This window comes from Schistocerca americana, chromosome 1 (genome assembly GCF_021461395.2).
Source record: "Schistocerca americana isolate TAMUIC-IGC-003095 chromosome 1, iqSchAmer2.1, whole genome shotgun sequence".
NCBI classification, from domain to species: domain Eukaryota; kingdom Metazoa; phylum Arthropoda; class Insecta; order Orthoptera; family Acrididae; genus Schistocerca; species Schistocerca americana.
Window position 1 is genome coordinate 321,657,622 of NC_060119.1, and position 13,447 is coordinate 321,671,068.

Genomic DNA, 13,447 nt, shown 5'->3' on the forward strand with positions numbered 1-13,447 from the left:
TCAGATGTACTCCTGCGAAACTTGCAGGACTGGCACTTGTGGAAGAAAGGATATTGCTTGTGGCTTAGCCACAACTTGTGGGATTGTTTCCAGAATTAATTTTGATCTGCAACAGAATGTACACTGATTAGAAACTTCCTGGCAGATTAGAACTATGTGCAAGAGTTGGACTTGAACCTGTGACCTTTGCAATTTGTGAGCAAGTGCTCTGCCAACTGAGCTACTTCAACGTAACTCACAACCCATCCTCAAAGCTCTACTTCTGCCAGTCACTCCATAGAATGTTGCTTCTTTAGAAGCCACTGCTAACATTATTGTGCTGTTTGATTAGATGGCTGGACTTTGCCCCATTATTCGTCTTCATTTTTTATGTATAATAATATAAAGAAGTTTTCAGTAATATCTATATGGGGCTAGATCACTACTTAACAAGTAGAGAATTAACTTTCATCATTATTAAAACTGCACTAATTTTATGCACTGATACATCTTATTGCTCTCATGTACTATGTCGTACAAGAAATTATGTTTCATAGAATTAAAATAATGTAAAATTGTGATCATATTTATGTATGTTGACTATGGTGCAGTTGATGTATTAAACTATTGTTTACTTGTTTGCTTTCTTTGTGTATTTTAGAAAAATTGTTCATTGACTTATTTGCCTGTCAATTCTACTTTTTCACTCTTCTTGGTAGTCAGTTAATAGTTGTGTCTGATACCATAACATTACCCAACAGCGAAACATCACCATAGTGGGACCCATTGGGGCCATGACTATGAGAAAGGTGACCATGTTCAGTGAGGAAAATATACACCATGTGAACAAAACTATCTGGAAACCTGGCTGAAAATGACTTACAAGTTTGTGACACCCTCCATCGGTAATGCTGGAATTCAGTATGGTGTTGGCCCACCCTTAGCCTTGATGACAGCTTCCACTCTTGCAAGCATACCTTCAATCAAGTGCTGGAAAGTTTCTTGGCGAGTGACGCCCATTCTTCATGGATGCTGCACTAAGGAGAGGTATCGATGTTGGCTGTTGAGGCCTGGTGCGAAGTCAACGTTCCAAAATGTCCAAAAGGTTTTCTATAGGATTCAGGTCAGGACTCTGTGCAGGCCAGTCCATTACAGGGATGTTATTATCGTGTAACCACTCTGCCACAGAACACATTATGAACAGGTGCTCGATCGAGTTGAAAGATGCAGTCGCCATCCCCAAATTGCTCTTCAACATTGGGAAGCAAGAAAGTGCTTAAAACATCAATGTAGGCCTGTGTTGTGATAGTACCACACAAAATGACATGAAAAACACAAACACACCATAACACCACCACTTCCAATTTTACTGTTGGCACTACACACTCTGGCAGATGACGTTCACCTGGCATTCGCCATACCTCTATCCTGCCCTTGGATTGCCACATTGTGTACTGTGATTCGCCACTCCACACAACATGTTTCCACTGTTCAATTGTCCAATGGTTACACTGTTTACACCAAGCGAGGCGTTGTTTGGCAGTTACCGGCATGATGTGTGTCTTTTGAGCAGCAGCTCGATCATGAAGTCCAAGTTTTCTCACCGCCCGTCTAACTGTCATAGTACTTGCAGTGGATCCTGATGCAGTTTGGAATTCCTGTGTGATGCTCTGGATAGATGTCTGCCTATTACACATTATGAGCCTCTTCAACTGTTGGCAGTCTCTGTCAGTCAACAGATGAGGTCAGCCTGTACACTTTTGTGCTGTGCGTATCCCTTCATGTTTCCACTTCACTATCACATCAGAAACATTGGCTCTAGGGATGTTTAGGAGTGTGGAAATCTTGCGTACAGAGTATGACACAAGTGACATCCAATCACCTGACCATGTTCGAAGTCAGTGAGTTCTGCAGAGCGCCCCATTCTGCTCTCCCATGATGTCTAATGACTAATGAGGTTGCTGATACAGAGTACCTGGCAGTAGGTAACAGCACAATGCACCTAATACATTTTTCAACGTATGTTTTTGGGGGTGCCCAGATATTTTTGATTCTTATAGTGTATCTGGCAACACCATCTTCTTGTAGCTACCTGTGAGAGTTGGCTTCATGGTTAAATTGATGACTAGTGGCTGAAAGTGCTACCCTTTGCAGAACGTACACACTGTGTACGGGTAGCTTTGCCATCCAGATAATTTGTGTAGGTTCTGGACTGTTGAGAGAACTAGAAACCTGTTAAGGCAAAGTCTACTTAGATTCTCTAATACATTTCCATAACCTTTATGGTACTTATGTGAAACAAGTCATTCCATCGAATGTCGCTTCTTTGAAAGTCAGTGCGAACATCATTGTGCTATTTTATTATACGGCTGGGCTTTGCCCCACTGTTCATCTTCATTTTTTATGTATAACATTATAAAGCAGTTTTCAGTAATATGTTTATGGGGATAGATCACTATTTAACAAGTACAAGACATCGAGCAGTGGACATACATGTAGAAGCGATGATAAACTATAAATAAACTGCTGAGCTTTTGGACAAAACACTTCTGGAGAGTGTGACATGTGCATGTACGTATGTACACACACACACACACACACACACACACACACACACACACACACACACACAGAGAGAAAACCATAGGCTACAACCTGAAGTCTTCGTGTATGTATATCAACAAACAGTGAAATTGCATGATCATTAAGAAACTTAGGACCTGTGCTGTTAATTTGATTCTTTTTTGAAGTTACATATAGTACTATTTTTCAAGACCAGTATCTGTGTATTTGTTGGGAGTGGGGCTGTTTCCTATATACTGAAAAAGTACCATAATCTTTCTGTTTCCTTTTTTCAGGATATAATATCAGTTGATCCTTGCCATAAATTCACTTGGTGCCTTGATGCATGCATACGAGAAAAAAATGTTGATATAAAGCGTTCAAGGGAGCTTCAGGTAGGATTCAGTTTCTTTTTGTTACTGTTATTTCTTAGTAGTGCTTATTTTGAATTACGTAATGCATTGATCTTCTCTTTTTCAGGGATTTCTAGACAGCATTAAGAGGGGTCAGGAGCAGGTACTTGGTGACCTCTCAATGACATTATGTGATCCTTATGCTATTAACTTTCTGGCAACCTCAGCAACAAAAATACTACAACACTTAATCAATATAGAGGGCTTGCCAAGGGTATGTTCAGTCAGCTGGTTAGCATGCCTTCCTTAATGATAAAGTAGTATGTCGTTAAGATGTGTATGAAAACAAAAGTGTAATAACATCTTTCTTTTAATTCTTTGAGACCCAAGAAAGTGAAAAAAAATTAAAGTTTTTCACAAAATGGCCCTTTATCATAGTAAGCAATGAATACAGGAAGAAATTAGAGAAAGTTGTTTGAAGCAGGTGGTTTCATGTTGGAGTATAATTTTAATTTTTTTACAATATAATCTTTATTAACCCAGTAAGTAACAAGTACAAGAAGAAATTGGTAAAAAGTAAACAATCTTCTTTTTTTATGGAGGGACCACTGGGACATTCAGTTTTCAATCGCCCTTTGTCATCTCATGTGGTATGTTTGAAAACAAATTCGCATTTTTCCTAGACTCAATCCCACATCTCGAAACTTCCATGAACTTGTAACACCTAAAATAAATTATAGGCATAAATAACAAGCAAAAGTGGGCTTAAAATTTAATAAATATTGTATCAAAACTGTGTACTGCTCCAGTGGTATCATTTTGAAACCACACATAAATACAGTGTTACAAAATCAAATTTATGTTACAGTAACTATCAGTCATCTCCTGAATATGGCCACAAAAAAATAAAATTAAAAAAAAAACTGCTTTTCTGGTGATTTCTTGTTAAAAGTATGGGTACTTCAAAACAAAATTAATAAAATGGTGGTTTCAGATAGAATTCACTGGTACTCAAAGAGTTAAAGCTTTCTTTGGCATTTACTTTTTAGTGAGACATTGGATGAATGATTATATTCTAAGAATACTTTTTAAATAATGAACTTTAGATCTGAAAATAACCATTCATATTTTGATTTAGAACTTCCCATCAGAGTCTGTTGAGCATATTTGTGATGCCGTTGATTTGAGAGCATAAATTATCATGAATTACAGTGTTCATTTTAAATTAGAAAGGCAGTTTTATAACTTTCTCCAGTTTTTCAGTCATTCCAGTCCATGTTGTACTACACCTGATAAAATACAAGATACACTCTTTATTACTCTGTAAGGATGGAAACATAACAGCCACTTAACAGTTCACAAAACCAGTCCACATTGCACCATCATAAAGTTGTAGACACACACAGACACACCAAAAGAAGAATACAGACAGTTTGCGCCATACAAGTCTGTCAGCATCCATGTATTTTTAATCCAAAGAGTTGTCAAAATGAGATCCAATAACTAGTGCGGTCACATATGCACAGTATTAGCAAGGTAGACACTAGAGCACAGCATGATACAGTATGAGAGCATTTGGCACAGTCCCCAGTTTTATTTCCTGCTTGATATCATAGATCATGCCAGTGTGATTGCTCATGTGTGTCTCTTATTGGCCACAGGTGAAATGTTTGGCAATGTACAATACTGTAATAACACTGTTCACGTTTACGTCGCACTTCACTTGGCGTAGACCGGGGCTGTGCCTAGGGATGCTCGATGTTAACTGACTGGGCACGGCCCGTGCTGCCTGAGTTGTTGTTGTTGTTACACTGGCAGAGGTCGCGTCCGAATTCTCGCGTGCCCTCTGGTGGACGGGACTCTACTTGCGGCAACTACCGTCCGTGACGCGCCGTGCTGATGTGCGCCTCCCGCGATCTTTCTGGTGGCTACTGCACTCCTCCTCCTTCGGGGGGTGAAGCCACTGTGATCCACTGTGTTGGAAGGTGGAGCGTCGGGCAGGAGCGATGACCTCCACATCCATTGGAAGGCCGGAGTCGAGGGGATCTGCCAATCCTCGAGCCGGAACCTTCGAATATGGCTGGAAGTGACCCGCACGAAGAGGCCCCCGTCGTCCCACCTCCGGAGCCCGGGACAGAACGGGCGACACACTGTCGAACTCCGGATCCTGTGCCACCTCGGGAGGGGCAAGACCCAGTGGCGGGGACGATGGGGAAGGGACAACCACAGGTGAACCAGCCTCCTCAGAAACTGGGCCTGCGAGGAGGGCCGGCTCTCGCTGGGGCATCTCGAACGATGGCGATGCCGGTGCTGGAGCTACTGGAGGCTGCCAAGGCTGAGAACCATCGCAGTGCGGCAGAGGCACAGCGGGGAGAGGCGGTAACGTCCCCTGGGAAACCAACACGGGTGCCGGCAATGGGGAAGCCGGTGTCCGAGAGGTTGGAGCGTGGATGCCCAAACGTGGACGTAGCTGATTTTGGTGACGACGTACCACCTGGTCCCCTGCCTGCAAGGTATAGAGCCGGCGGCCATTTCGGCGCAGGACCACCGCCGGTATCCAACGTGGATTGCGACCAAACTCACGTGCCCAGACCGACATACCCAGTGGAAAGCCAGGTACTCCATTTTGCGAAGACTGGCGAGGACCAGGCCGGAGGAGGTGCAGCAGAGTCCTAGGTTGGCGCCCATGGAGGAGCTCTGTGGGGCTGCGTTCGCCCATTGGTGTGGTCTGGTATGCCATCAGGAAAAACGTCAATGCCTCCTCCGCAGGAAATTCGTGCACATACTTTTTCATCTGCATGTTAAATGTGCGCACCATGTGCTCGGCTTCCCCATTTGATTGTGGATGGAAGGGGGGAGAGAAAACGTGCCGAATACCGAAGCGCCTACAAAAATCCTGGAAGGTCTGCGAAATAAACTGCGGTCCATTGTCCGAGACCAGGGTGATTGGCAGACCTTCCACAGAAAAGATTTTTGCTAGTGCCTGGATTGCAACTTTTGAAGTGGTTGAGGAGCAGCGAACCACATATGGGAATCTGGAATAAGCATCAATGACAATGAGCCAAAAGCCATTGAGAAACGGGCCCGCAAAATTGATGTGAACACGTTCCCATGCATGGGTTGCCGGCAGCCAGGAAGAGAACGCTGCCCTGGGAGATGCCTGTTGGCTCGCACACTGGGAACAGGCGGCCACCAAGTGCTCAATTTCTCTGTCAATACCGGGCCAGTACACATGTCTGCGAGCCAAGGTTTTAGTACGGGAAACACCCCAGTGCCCCGCATGTAATGACGTGAGGACCTCCCTTCATAAACTGGCAGGAACAACCACGCGAGGAGCTGTATCATGGGTAGCCAGAAGGAGAACTCCTTCCAAGACTGAGAGGCGGTCTCTTAGAATAAAATAATTACGAAGAGGGTCCGAGGCCCGGCCTGGAGGGCGGGATGACCACCCCTGCTGAATGAGGCGAACTACTTGCCGGAGAACCGGGTCAGCTGCTGTTTCCCTGGCGACTCTAGGACTAGTGATCGGGAAGCCATCAACCGCTTGGCGGGACGCCACATCCAAATGAAAACACATAATCTCTTCACGATCGAACTTAGGATCCGGGCCCACCGGAAGACGGGAAAGAGCGTCGGGATTGGCATGCTGTCCGGTAGAGTGAAAATGAATGTCATAATGGTACTTAGAGAGGAACAAGGCCCAGCACTGTAGTCTGTGGGCCGCCCTATCCGGAATCTGAGAGGCGGGGCCAAATAATGATATTAACGGCTGATGGTCAGTGATTAACTGAAACTTTGTGCCATACAAGAAAGGGTGAAACTTGGTAACAGCGTAGACAATGACCAAAGCCTCTTTTTCCACCTAGGAGTAATGGGCCTGCACGGGACTAAGAGTTTTAGACGCAAACGCCAGTGGTTACTCGGAACCATCTGCATTGCAATGGGCCAGGACCGCCCCCACCCCATACTGCGAAGCATCTATAGCCAGGACCAACGGCTTATGGGGGTCAAAAGTAGCCAAACAAGGCGCTGACGTGAGGAGGCCCTTCAACGAGTTGAACGCTCACTCACATGCAGGCGACCAATCAAAAGGAACACCCTTGCGCAGAAGGCAGTACAGGGGGCGGGCTATGGTGGAAGCCCTGGGAATGAACCGGTGGTAATAGGCTATCTTGCCTAAAAAAGCTTGTAACTCTTTCAGCGAAGTGGGCCGAGGAAGGTCGACGATACCTTGGACCAAACTTCCTGGTGGCTGGACGCCGTGCTGAGAGATGGTGTAGCCCACATACTCAATGGACGGTTAGAAGAAGTTTGACTTATGCAGGTTGCAACGCAAGCCCACAGACCTGAATTTGAGAAAGAGGGTGCGAAGGTTGTGCAAGTGTTCCTTCGTGCTGCGGCCTGTGACAATTATGTCATCCACGTAATTAATACAATGAGGGATTGTCGACGTGACATGCTCAAGATAACGCTGGAATATCGCCGGGGCACTGGATATCCGAAGGCCAACCGCTGATGTTGGTAAAGGCCAAGCAGGGTGTTGACGACTGCCAGCCGTTTGGAGTCCTTATCAACTGGTATCTGATGATAAGCCTCCGAAAGATCGATTTTCGAGAAATGTTGGCCTCCCGCCACGGCGGAGAACACTTCATCACCACGAGGCAAAGGATAGGTGTCCACCACCAATTGGGAATTAATGGTGGCCTTGAAATCGCCACAAAGACATAATTTTCCCGAGGGCTTCCTTACAATAATGAGGGGCGAAGCCCACTCACTAGAAGAACTGGGAAGAATGACCCCTAGGGCTGTCAGCCGGTCTAGCTCTTCCTTTACCTGAGGGCGGAGAGCCAAGGGGATCTGCCTCGCGCGTAGAAAATGCGGGCGAGCCGACGCCTTCAACGTTAAGTGAGCTGCAAAATTGAAACATGCCCCAGGCCCTCCTCAAAGATATCTGGAAAGTCTGAGATCAAAGATTCCAATGATTGATAGGGAACGTCTTCGGAGACCAACTGTATGGTGTCAACGATAGAAAAACCGAAAGCTTGAAAGGCATCCAGGCCAAAAAGGTTAGCGGAGCTCGCGTCACTGACAACAATGAAAGTAATAGGCCAAGTGACTGATTTGTAAGTCACGTCGGTAGTGAATTGACCCAGTAGGGGAATGAACTGTTTACCATAACCGCGTAGACGCCGGTAAACTGGCGCCAACGGGGGCGATCCAAGGTCGGAATACGTTTGTGCATTCAACAACGAAACTGCCGCGCCCGTATCTACTTGCAGTTGTAACCGGCGCGACAGAACTGACACCTCGATAAAGAGTTTGCGTGCCGATGCGTCGGGAGCCTGGCCCAATGAAACTTCCTGAATGTCAACGTCCATGTCCCTCTGTACCTGCTTCCTTCAATTCTTTTGAGGCTGAGCGGCAAACTTTAGCAATGTGACCTTTTTTATTACATTTGCGACAAACGGCCCAACACTGGGGGCACTCTGACCCATCATGATGTATATAGCACGACGCACAGGATGGCAACAGGGGCCGGCGGCCGGAATTCTGTTTACGCGCCGTGCGGGAGCGGCCGTAACGGCCAGATTGGACCGCTCGCACGTCGTCCACCCCGGACGCAGTGGACGCGGCCGCGCCGCCCTGAACCGCCGCGACGTCGCACCATGCTTCCAGCTGTTGACCTGCGGCGTGAGAGACTTCATACGATTGAGCAATGGACAGGACTTCCTCGAGGGATGGGTCTTCTAACTGCAGGGCCCGTTGCCTGACCTCCCTATCAGAGGCCGAACGAACAATGACGTCGCGTACCATAATGTGGGCATACGACTCTCGCGACTGCTCCGTGACAAAATGACACTTGTGACTAAGACCGTGCAGGGTAGCAGCCCACGCCCGGTAAGACTGATGGGGCTGTTTCTTGCATTGATAGAACTCGACCCTAGCCGCCACAACATGCGTGCGGTGGCGATAATATGAAGACAGCAATGAACACAGTGCATCAAAAGACAAGGACGAGGGTTCCTGCAACGGCGCTAGCTGCCGCAAAACTTGATACAGCAAGGGAGATATCCAAGACAAGAAGAGAGCACGACATACCTCCGCATCGGCAACATGAAACGCCTGGAAATGCTGCCGAAGGCGATGTTCATATGCGTCCCAATCCTCCGCCGTCTCGTCATACGGGGGAAAGGGAGGAGGGAACGGCGCTGGAGCAGACTGTGTGGAGAGCAACGCCGGAAGCACTTGTTTCATGGTGGCCATGAGCTCCGTCTGCTGCTCAACCAAAACCCGCACTAAATCCTCCATGCCCTGGAGAAGCTGCGAAACTGGAACAACGATGCAACACGCGAAAGAACGACCCTACTCGTCGCCAATTGTGTAATAACACTGTTCACGTTTACGTCGCACTTCACTTGGCGTAGACCGGGGCTGTGCCCTAGGCATGCTCGATGTTAACTGACTGGGCACGGCCCGTGCTGCCTGAGTTGTTGTTGTTACGCCGGCAGAGGTCGCGTCCGAATTCTCGCGTGCCCTCTGGTGGACGGGACTCTACTTGCGGCAACTACCGTCCGTGATGCGCCGTGCTGATGTGCGCCTCCCGCGATGTTTCTGGTGGCTAGTGCAATACAGACTATCAATCTTGCTGACTGAGGATACACGTATATTATATCATCACAGACAGAAGAATTATTCTTTGGGATAGGGCACACAGGTGTCTTGTAAGTCACTTTTCTATCAAGGAGCTATAACTCCATGGAATTCTATCACTGTAGGGGTACTTGAATGATATAAATGACTACAGATTATCAGTAATGTTATGTGATTACTAAGTACAATACAGTGCATTATGTTGTGTTCATGGTCAGCAGGTAGTTGGAATGATAAACAATTCTGACAAGAGAGCACTGAAGTACAAATGGATGCGTTACCAATAGCAGATCTTTGCGGTGCGGGTCTCCCACATCGTCACCTAAGCTCCTCGGAGTATGGGACCTCATCATCAGTCTTTGAGCGGTGTGGAGGTTATACGTCCACAACTCACTTTAAATGTCCACAAATGTAAAATTGTGCATTTCACACAACTACAAAAAATTTAGTCCTATGATTACAGCATCAGTGAGTCACAGCTGAAATAGGTCAACTCATGCAAATAGCTGGGCGAAACGATTTGTAGGGCTATGAAGTAGAATGGTCACATAGTTTGTCGTAGGTAAAGCAGGTGACAGACTGTGGTTCATTGGTAGAATACTAGGGAAATGCAATCAGTCTACAAAAGAGATTGCATACAAAACACTCGTGAAACGCAGCCTATAACAATGCTCAATAGTGTGAGACCCATACAAAATAGGACTAACAGGGGGTATAAAACTGATGTAAAGAAAGCAATATTATGAAAAGGACAGATTAGTAATACTCACTAAATATCCCAAATGCAACTGATGTGTATGTGAGTTGCATTTGTGTGTGTGTGTGTGTGTGTGTGTGTGTGTGTGTGTGTGTGTTGTCTATATCCAATGAAGGCATTTTTCGCCAAAGGCTTAGTTGTTTGGCAGTTCTTTTGTTGTGCCTATCTGTGACTCAGCATCTCTGGTATATGGTGAGTAATAATCTAACCTTTTCATATTGCTGCATTATTCCATCCTGGACTTTCCATTGTTTGATTAAAGAAAAGCAACACAAACGATCATAGGATCATTTGACCCATGGGAGAGTGTCATGATGATGCTGAAAGAACTGAACTAAGACACTTGGATGTAAATGCAAACTATCCCATGGAAGTCTACTTAAAGAGTTTCTAGACCATGGACAGGGTATCACCCAAGCGAAGTTGTGGGCAGCAAACGGGGAAATCCCCTGAGGTAACTGAGTTTGACAAAGGGCAGATTATTATTACAAAGAGCCTGTGAATGAGTATCTTGAAAATGACGATGCTGGTTGAATGTTCACTGTTGTGAAGATCTGTGGAGATAGGAGGACGGTGAAACTACCTCCAGACGCTAAATGGTTGGATGTCCATGACTCTTCATGGAATGTGGGGTTTGAAGGCTTGCCTGCTCTGTAAAATAGGATAGAAGATGATCTGTGGCCTCTCTGCCGTAAGAGCACAATACTGGTGCATGCAATGACACTGTCAGTTACAATTGCAGTGGGCATGGGGCCATTGGGATTCAATCGGTGATCAGTGTAAACATATTGGTTCTTCGGGTTAATTGCATTTTTGCTAAAATACATCAATGGTCATCTCCACAAATGCCGTCATTGAGGTGAACAGTGGCTCAAACTGTGCAGTGCACCATGGACACAGGCTAGTGAAAGCAGTATTAGCTATGGGAGATATTCTTCTGCACTTGCATGGGACCTGTGGTAGTATATGAAGACATGCTGACAGTTGTGAACCACCTTCATTCCTTCATGTTTGATGCCTTCTCGGACGGTGATGTCATCTTTCAGCAGTATAACTGCCCATGTCTCGGAGCCAGAACCATGCTACAGTGGTTTGAGGAGTATCACTGTGAACTCATATTGATGTCACGGTGAGCAAATTTGCCTGATGTAAATCCTGTGGAACTGATCTGGGTCACTATCTGCCACCATCACCATATACACAAATAAGTGGCCATTATTTATGTGAATTACATGACCTGTGCATAGACATCTAATGCCACACACCTCCACAAACCTACCAACCCAATCCCTGATAAGCAGACTCAGTGATTTATTTCATTCCAAAGACGGACAAAAAGCTAGTAAGCAGGTTACCATAATGTTTTGGCTCATCAGTGCACTGTCATTTATACATAATCTGAATGGCAGTGCTCCCATATCTTATTTATTTATGTATGTTTATTTTTCATAACAATACCCCATCAGAACACTGTACTGGGTTCCAAATGGCAAGAAATATGTTATCCTGTTATGTATCACATTGAGAAGACAATGCATTATTTATTGAAAGGTAATCTGGAACTGTGTTAAAAGTTACCTGAAAGTTAGCAGACACCTGATATTCGTTGAATGTTATCTTACAAATAAATGGATTTTCAGTGGAGCTGACAATTGCAGTATTATGCACAGTATTTTTATGACTGACTTAGTTACTGATTTTCTACACCTGCTCTGAGTCAGTTTTACTTCTGATCTTTGGCTGCACTTCAACCTGACCAGTACTTGTAGCACCTAAAGACAATAACTAGATCTGTCATCAAAATGTTGTGCAGAAAATATAACTCAGCTGGAAACTCAAACTCATAGTAGCAATCAACCATCTCCCCCCCCCCCCCCCCCCCCTCCTTTCCCCTCCTCAGAGAAAAGAGAAGCAGAAGTCATATTGTATTTTGAAGTGTGTTCTTGCACTCTGCAGGAAAAGTCATCAACAGATTAGGTTTATGTTATATAGATAAGTTTTATAACTCTTCTTGAAAATCAGAGATAACGTGGGCTGTGTTTTGTGCAGGTGAAATGAAGTGGCTTCTTGAGCAACCAGTAGAAACAGCAACTGTATATTGGCTGTACTTTGCTTCTTGCTCTTTCCATCTAATAATTTCAGTCAGTTTTATCCTCGTGTACATATTTCAAATAGTGCTGCCAATGCATGGTTGTCAACGGATCATGACGTAATGGTTGTTGGCCAGAGAGACCATAGTCCAGCAGTTGCCATGCCACTTGGGGCATGAGATTGCATATGTTGCAGTCTTGTTAAATATGGCTGCAATTGCACACACTGTCTGACGTGGCTCCCTTCTTGTCTGTTGCACATTGTGCAGGGTGAGGCAAAAGTCTGAATACACCCCTATAAAAGTCGAACAGTGTTTGAGGTGTCTGTATGTGGGCACACAACTTGTAGGAGCTATGGCGATGGCAGCAATCATCTTCAAATCCGTCATCTTGGGTTTGGGTTACATGTTTCAAATGGGAAGGGAGTCATGTGGCACATCATTTTGAATTGCCTCTTTCTCAGGAATACACATGTGAGGGCTGTTTTAAGATATCTTTATTTGTGTAGGTGTTATGACCTGTTAAAGTTTAGGACACTTGTCAGTGTCAGAATTGCAGCATACGCTGAATATGATCACCATTGCACTGGACACACAGTCAGAGTCTTTTTTTGCCAGTCCTGCTGCACACTTCACAGAATCTGTGGGTCATACCTCTCCCCATTGAAGGTTCCATCAATTGACACTGGACCTACAATTCTTGTCCCAAAGCCCACCCCAAAGCATCACTTTTCACTACCAGCATCTTTACAGGCATCCACCCAAGGGGGGAGGGTTTGCATCTGACCAGTAACATTGATTCCATTTGTTTGATTTGATTTGATTTAATTTTAACAAGGAAACTAAAACAACTTGGGTCTAACCTGCCACTGCCCGCACCGAAACTAAGTTTATTGTGTGGTATCGCTCCCTGTATATCTAGTAAAGCCAACCAATGCCCTTAAATAGCCCAAGGAGTCCCTCTACCAGTTTTTTGCTAGACACAATTTCTTCAGGTATAGTTGTCCCGAATATTCTGTATCTTTTATTCTCCAATGCCATGCATTCGAAGATAAG

The 13,447-nt window shown here is 45.3% G+C and overlaps 1 protein-coding gene across 1 annotated transcript in view; it reads left to right on the plus strand.

Moving 5' to 3' along the window:
• Positions 1-13,447, plus strand: part of LOC124598662 (negative elongation factor B) — a 136,201-nt gene that overhangs the window by 48,775 nt on the left and 73,979 nt on the right. The window contains exons 6-7 of the mRNA XM_047136017.1: positions 2,838-2,936; positions 3,022-3,168. Coding sequence (XP_046991973.1) covers positions 2,838-2,936; positions 3,022-3,168 — 246 coding nt within the window. The remainder of the gene's footprint in view (positions 1-2,837; positions 2,937-3,021; positions 3,169-13,447) is intronic.